Source organism: Sceloporus occidentalis, unplaced genomic scaffold (assembly GCF_023333645.1).
Source record: "Sceloporus occidentalis isolate IW3139 unplaced genomic scaffold, rSceOcc1.0.p SCAF_432, whole genome shotgun sequence".
NCBI lineage: Eukaryota > Metazoa > Chordata > Lepidosauria > Squamata > Phrynosomatidae > Sceloporus > Sceloporus occidentalis.
The window spans coordinates 286,261-294,577 of NW_028317412.1; the positions used below are offsets into that span (position 1 = coordinate 286,261).

The window sequence follows — 8,317 nt, forward strand, 5'->3', positions numbered from 1 at the left end:
GCACGCCACAGTTGAACCAGAAATAGAAGAACCATCAACTATAATAGATACCACCATGGAAAGCCCTCCACCCTACTCGGTTATGCCTTAAGTTCACAGCCTGGAGATCAAACTCCTTTTCTCCTATAAGACCCAACATTTCTAAACATCTCGGACCGCAAAGGACTACACAACCAATATTGTTCGGCAATAATAATTAAGAAATTTTATTGTTTGTCATATTTTTTTAAAATTGTAAGGTTTTTAATTATTGATGCGTAATTTGTGTCCGGCTCAGGGAGTGCAGACCCATCCATCCATTATGAATCTTCTGACCCAGATCTTACTGCTCAGATCAAGCAGGGTTATCTCGAGTCTTCCATGGGGGAAAAAACACGGTGAGATGAAATGCCTCCGTATGGGTTTTACATGAACATGAAGCTGTTTCTAACTTTGTATGAAGACCACGTAGAAGTGGATCGGTTATAGGCTGTTAAATTTAACGAGAGCCCAGAACATTAACCCATACATTGCGGTCTGCCTGTCTCGGCTATTTGGAAAGCAGTCTTAATGGCCAGTTTCAGAGACTAATTTCTAAATAACGTCTTCTGCGGTTCCCGATTAACACCTTCTAAGAAAAAAAGCAATTATTTTACCCAAAAGGAAAAACAGGCCACAAGAATATTACCGAGTGTCTTACGATTCCATAGCTTAAACAAACACAACACCCCCCTTAAAATGATATAAATAAACTGTGATCTGTTTTTACTCTATATTCTTTATACCACTGTGGCGTTGACCTATCACGTTGTCTTATTTTCAATGGATCATTTATGATGGGGACTGGTAATCTGTGTTTTCAAGTGAAATTACATGATGTTGCCGAATCCAAGCCGAGTTTAACCATTATAATGTTAATATTTTGTCTGATTTAAAAAATAAATTATATTTGAGAGCTCAAATTAAAGCAACAGAAGCTTTAAGTAGCACACAGCACCAAGACTCCAAACAAGAATGTGTTATTTCATCATTCAGTAGCATTCGTTATTAATTATTCATTTACACTTGCCCGTTAACGCTACATCATGCTCGGGTTATATCAAGGAACAACTGAAGCAGTGTTGGATCAGAGCGATAGCTCCTTGTTAATAAAAGTGAAGCGGCTTATAGGAATCGATTTCAATCAGTTGCTTGGTTGTTCAAACTTTTCATCCAATGTTCATGATTAAGGGTCACCTTACTGCCGAAGGTCCAAACTAAAAAGTATAATGAATGGGTCGATACGAGCTGCCACTTTCCTGTTCTTTTTTCTTGATTGAGACATTTTTGGGTGTTTTTTTTGTCTTTGTCCATGACCTTGGTGAATTAACGTGGTCCAGACACTCGCCGGCACTCGTGCATTCTGTAAGCGCACATGTAAAAAATCCCTGCGGACACGGGAACGGGGTATGATCAGAAAAACCACAGGGAGGGCAAAGGGTTAAAGAAATAAAACACAAATATTTTCAACAATTCATCCTCATAAAAAAATATACAAAAAATTAAATGAGCCCGGCTGTGTATTTTAATTCATATTTATATAATATAAAAGATATTTATATTTAATTTCCGAATTGATCTGAATACTTCCGAGGGCAGAGGAAGAAAGTAAAGTCATTAGCTGAGTTATGCAGCACATCACGGCTTTAGAATATTTTTATGCAACATATATGGTTTAATCTCAGAAAAGTAACCATTATGTCAACCAGCATTTAACGTCCGTGTTCTGTGCTTAAAACATAATGTCTCTGGTTCACAAGAACTCTGCTGGTTTAAAGCCAAAAGAATGGATTACAGAGCTAAATCCTTTACGTTACTTTGCTCGGCAAAGACGGATTTTTAGCTAGATTTGGACATATTCCCTCCATCGCTGTTTTGTCGAAGCTCTAGAAACTTCAGCCAGGCAGCGTGCCCGGTGGTGTCATTTTCTCACTGGTTTCAGATGAAGCTCACCATAGATCTGAGGCTAAATTCAGCAGGGACCGAGCTTCGGGGTCTGTAGCTGGTGATATCTTTTATTGGGCTGACACAGAAAAAGATGTAACGTTCCATAAGCTTTGGGAACCTCAATGGTTCCTCCATTCATATGGATTCAATTATATTTTCTATGTTGGTCCAATAAGTGGTATCGTCTTTAACTAAAGACGCCGTCTCTTCTGGTCTAGATTTAGTAAATGGCCAAATATGTATTTGCTTGTATCCATATTATTAACTTGGAAGTGAAACGGTGGCTTATAAATTACCCCCCCACACACATTAAAGTGAATTTTTGAGCGTTCCAAAGAAATGTGCATATATAATTACCTGCAAAGAAGGTCATAAGCAAAGCCACCCAACCCAAGATGTAGGACCAGGAGAATCGCCAGTCGCCAAAGCGCTTTCCCAAGAAATTGACCGTTACTCCAGTGTAGATAGCCATGGCTAGCAGAATGAACAGGGCTGGGGATGGAAAAAGATAAATAAGACAGGGAGGGAAACGGTAGATTGGGGGCATCCTGTAGAAGAAGTAACGACTTCAACAGATGAGCCACCATTGGAAGGGACAGGTTATCTAATGAGCTAGAAGGGTCTTGTACTAATAGGGTGATATTTTGTCTTCTATTAGTGCGGTGATCTGTTGCAATTTCTGGAACCCAACATTACAGATACTTGGAAAAGTAAGACAGAGTCGGTGGTCAATGGTAACCTTTGAAAGCAAACCTCAAGTATTCCAAAATGGTGGACATTTTTATGCATAACTTTTTTTACTGTAAAGAAACATCATTTTTCAGTAAATAGCCTTAAAGCGCTGCAGAGGGGTGACACCTGGTACTGTTGAAGACGGACATTGGGAAGCGTTGACAGGTTGAGAAGCTGTTGTGCGTTGCTATATGAGTTGTGTTATTGTTTAGGATACATACTTGAAATAAAGAACATTATCCCAGCTGCGAAGGATCTGTTAAATCGTTGGAAAGTGGAGAAGTGGGCAAAAGAGAGGATTCCAGCGATGATGCCAGCAAAGCAGGATAAGGTGGACAGGATCATGAAGGCCCGCGTGGCGTTCCAGTAAGCTGCAAGATATTTTAAAATGCTATAGGTAAAGACACCTAACTCTGTAAGTAATCTCATGAAGGAACCATGACATGGAGAATAGCCTAACCGGTCTCTATATTAAATAGTAAGTTAACTTGTGATATCTTAAGTGGCAGACAAAGGCCCATGATCAACCATGAGACTGAGACCAAGTTTCCCCTCATCTGCCCCCAGGACAACAAATTTAGAAGCTACCACTAAAGTATTTTTGAGTAGACCTCATCGTCGATTACTTAATGTACATTATTTTAAATAATTACTGAAAATGTTTCTCCGCCGATTTCAGCATCAACCTTTTCTTGTAAGAATGGTATGGACTCATACATTCTGAGGTCCACAAGCACCTGGCTACTTGGGTAAGATATTGGCCAGTACACCAAGATGGGTTGGTTGAGAAGGTTCATGTACCAATGCTTTCGGTCTGCATGTAGCATTTTCCGGTCACGCAGTATCTCCAAAGGCCCTGGTGTGCAAAGGCCCCCGACAATCGATACTGCATCCAGTAGTCGGTTGCAGTTGAGACGACCAACAATATGTTGCCCACGCAGGCACAGAAGAGGCCTCCTCCCATGAAACTGTACATCTCGACAGTAAGTGAGGATCAAGTATGGTGCCTGGAGAGAAGAGGAGAAAAGACCTGAGCGATGCATGACAGATTAAGCCCACATACACCAAAAACTGGCCAAAAACTCTTCATAGTCAACTAAATGACTGTTGACGAGTCCATCTTTATTTGAGGATGAGGTTTCAAAATCTCTACATCACAGTCCCAACTGCGGAACTGGACCAGCTAAGCCCTAAGGCTCAATAAACTGGAGTGTTTCAGCTCCATCTATAGTCACTCCAAGCATATATTTAATTTTTAAGACCTGGGTAGAGGGTGACCCACCGCATATGTTCTCCAAAAAGTATTTTAATGGACAGTGGGGTTCAAGATAGTAAATTAGTACAAATTTAATACATAATTTTGCAAACCATGAATTACAAAAATATTCCCTGTTTAATACATCAATAAGCAAAATATTTTACGATTTAAATGTAGTATTTTTTTTTGTATGAAATCCTTTTATTATTATACATGGTGAAAATTTGACCTTTTTTTTCTTTTTTGAACCAAAAATTATTGTTTTTTAATTATGACAAAAGGTGGCAAATATTTTTAGCATTTCTATTTATAGATCTAAAACTATATCCAAAAACATTCAAAGCAGGCCTACATGCCATTAATCTTAAAATTAATTTAATCTTAAATTGTCTGTAAAAGTTGTTTCCAAACTTAATATAAAAAAAATGATGCAAAATAAAAAAGAAGACCCTAGAACATCACAATTTACTTTTAGGTATATTTGAATTTTAAGCTATGGAAGCTTCCCAATATATTTGTACGTAATAAAAAATACTTCTATAATGAAATAATTTGAGTAATAATTTGCGACAGAATTTTCATTTCCTGTTGGTTCTAATTGAATCTAATATCGTTTTGGACATTTTTTTTTTAATTATCTGTTTATTTTCTGGACATTTTTTACCAAAGGTTACCATGTATAGTCAAACCTGTCCTATCTAGTTTATGAAGTAAGTTACCTGTTGTTAGTTGTCCAAGCTAGAGGTAAGCTGCCAGATGTGCCTTCTACACCGAGCAATTCCGAAAAAGACCCACACTAGGCTGCTTTCCAAAACCCCCATTCGATGCTCATACCCCCGCTCCTCGATTTGGATGGTTTCTGTTGACGCAGGTAAAATCCTTTTTTTCGCTCAGCATACTCCACCCCCCCCCCCAGCCGATAGATCTCCCTTTCACTCTCCAACCACCAGCAGAAGCTCCGAGCTGGTTGGGTTTGTCATAAAGCTATGTGCTTAGCTGGCACTCTCTGCCTGTGAATGGATCTGATGAGGGCGACAGTTTTTTGTTTTTTTTTCTATAGAACAAGGCCCTTTTGAACAATAACGTCCTGCGTTAACCATTTTTATACTAAACCTTTTTTTGAACCATGGTTTGCACATGATATAGAGGAGGTCCCTAGGAACGGCCTGAAACAGGGATTAGGTGTGAATGTACAATGCTGAGAAGCCGTTCCACTTAACTTCTTATCTTGCCCCACATTCAACCATATATGTATGTCTTAGTCCATATATAACCTACAGCAAAGAAAAAACCGCCCCTATGAAGCCACTAAAAGCAGACGGCACGTCAAAGGTGTTTTTTAAACATTTATTTTAACAGGTACCATAGCAACAGGGCATATTCTTAAAAAAAACAAATACATCTCAAAGGTGAATAAACATTTAAACCATTCCTAATAGGAATCAAACATTTACACGCTGCGGCACGTACAGTATCATATTATTTTGAGTGTATATGTGCTAACAAATTATGCCAGGATGATGTGTTAGTGACATCACTGAAGCTTTTAATAGCCGATGCACTTGAAGATATTTTTAAACACAATTCAATGATTTTTTGTCAGAGCTTTCCTCTGCTTTAACTTTTTCCAAACTTCAACCAATTTAAACGTTCCAAAGAAATGCGAATGAATGAAAAAAAACATTAGGACAAAAGCTTCAGAAAAATCTTAGATGTTATTTCTAATGTTCTCCTTGTTACATTTTAACTTGGATTAATATTGCGGATTATACAAGCCACATAAATACGCCACGGTAACTATTGGCTACTGGTTCCCATACGATCACAGCAAACGATGTGTAATGGAATTCTTAGGAAACTGCGATTTGGCAGAACGTGTTTAGAATGAAGCTTGCACGCCAATCATGGATCAAATCGTAGATGTGGGAATATGACCTCAACAAAACTTAACACGGGAACCCCAATAGTTACAACAGGTTTAGCTTTATATTAGGAGCATTAAGTAACTCATTCAATCGCACAGTAATGTTGTGCAAAGACAGTAAACATAGGAAACTTTGCAGGGTTACAAAACATTCTTTGGTGAATTTAACCACTGGTGTCATCTACCAACTCGAGTACAATTGCCTTGTTTTCTTCAACGTCAACTGAGAAGACCAACGTGTACAGATCCCTTTCTCCAGCATCCTCATTTGATTTAACCGGCTGCGAGGGATTCACTGGTTGTGTTTCAGGAAGAATGGCTGCGGAAGGAACACAAGAAGATGAAGCACACTCTTTTTCTTCAAGAGGAATGGTAACATCAGAGATCTCAACATCTACCTGCTCAGCTGTGGACGATATATTTTGGTCTTTACCAGAAACCAGATCGGACACATAACCTTGCATGAACTTATCAAAAGCATCGTCTTGGGATTTGCCTGGTTCTTCCTTATCTTCTTTTTCCTCATTTACCTCGGCAAGGGTAGGTTTCTGATGATCATTGGTTTCACATAGACTGGGATTTTGGGTTGACTCCCTTTCGTCAGACATCTTGCAATCGCTTGCAAGTGAAGCATGCAAAGACGAGCTAGCATGTTGCCCGGCAGGGCTGTTAGCAGTTTTATCTTCCAAATATTCAGTCTCCCAATCTTCATCTCCCCCGTTTTTTTTCCCATCAGCTTGGTTGTCTAGTTTTATATCGCTGCCTGCTTCAAATCTGGTTTGCGTACTTGTGGCTCCAGACCATACTGAGGAACTGTCCTGTTGTTTTCTCTGTTTCCAAGTATCTCCACTGTCTCCTCCTTGGTCTCTTCCCCCAGACCAACGGCCACGTTTAGAATACTGCCCTCTGCCGGGGGATCTTTCTGGGCTTCTGAAGCCCCTTTTATCAGGAAAAAAATCAGTGTTTCGTGATCTGTCTCCAAATTTCCATTCTCTATCTTGACTTCTGGAGCTATTTTGCCAGGGACGACCAGAAGAGTTCCCTCTTCCTCTTCCTGGGGGTCGGTAAAAATCTCTCTGTTGTCTCCCAGACCAGCTGTCTTCCTTCTGGTTATCTCCAAACCTCCCAAAACTACTCTGCGGTGAAGCCCTACTTTGTTCACTTTCCAAAGAATCGAAGCTGTTTGCATATCCTTCATTAGATTTTTTAGGCCAGTTGCTAACATCTGGCTGGAAGTTGGGGGCACCTGCTTGCGCACAGGTCATTCCGCTAGAATTCCACACCACTCCACCTTGGGGTGAGCTGCTTGCAAATGCGTTCTTGTGAGGGCCTGCAGGGGCATTGCTCATACAGGGCATGTAACTTGTGTTTTGGGGTAGGTATGTTTGAATGCCCTGTTGGTTAGCACAAGTAAGGTAACCAGGCTGATTTGAACAAGGGACAGGGCCGTGGTTCACGCATGATCCATAAGGTGGACAGCCCATTTGAGTACAAGGACACGGTTGACACATACTCGGCATATACTGAGGGCCGTAGACAGGAACCTGAGGCGGCATCCTATAGGCTCCCATAAGAGCATTATTAAGCAGGTAAGACAAGGCATCCAAGCGAATCGGGACAGTCACCCCGGAGAGAGCGGAGCCTGAGCGACCAATAGCAGCAGGCTGGAGCTCCAGAGACCCGATAGTAGGAGACGCTTGACTATACTTCTCCGAAGAGTGAGATGACCTCTCATTAGATGACCCTGGAGTAGTTGATCTTGAAGAAACGTGGTGCGCTTTTCTTTCTTGAGGTCTGGAGGCATCTGGAGCTGCGTTGCCATTACGAGTTTCAACGCAATCGCTTTCCTTGTAAGCTCCATCTTGGGATAAAGACATCTCTTCCACCTCGGAAATCCTTTAACGCAAACGATAATATAATTATTTATTTTCACTCAAATATCCGTTTATTTAAAGAGTATTTATCATAACTATATTGATGCCACAGAGGAACAATTCACTTATAAAATTAAAATCGGTGCTGTAGATTCCTCCAAATTGAACTATTTACTTGGTGTTTCACACTAAAGCCGAGTACTGCATATACTAGTATGCGATATATACATTAAATGGGAATGTAATACACACAAGCTTATTATTAGGTGTATATATTACAGGTGTACATATATTAATCTATACTTACATATATATATATACATACATATATATATATCTGTATCTATCCACCTATATTTCAATCGATCTATATACCGTAGAAAGCATTGATACCATGCTGTATAGATCAGTATCAGATCTAGAGATGCAATTCAGGTCATTATGAGAATTATGGATACCATGCTGTATCAGTCAGTAGGGTCCATGCTGTATATATTTATAATATCCCATGCTGTATAGATCTACAAGCTGTAAATACCCCATACTGTATACATTTATAATCTG

General features: G+C 39.8%; 1 protein-coding gene across 2 annotated transcripts; it reads right to left on the minus strand.

Moving 5' to 3' along the window:
• Positions 1-1,344: 1,344 nt before the first annotated feature.
• Positions 1,345-3,673, minus strand: LOC149272613 (lens fiber membrane intrinsic protein-like). 2 transcript variants are annotated; one of them, XM_089506903.1, is made up of 4 exons: positions 3,499-3,673; positions 2,919-3,068; positions 2,323-2,457; positions 1,345-1,406 (listed from the first exon to the last, which is right to left on the minus strand). In XM_089506903.1, exons 1-4 carry the CDS (start codon positions 3,671-3,673, stop codon positions 1,345-1,347), a joined length of 522 nt encoding a protein of 173 aa, XP_089363029.1. The 2 variants fall into 2 exon arrangements, with proteins under 2 accessions (XP_089363029.1, XP_089363028.1); XM_089506902.1 differs by having other exon boundaries at positions 2,919-3,152.
• Between the last annotated feature and the right edge of the window lie 4,644 nt (positions 3,674-8,317).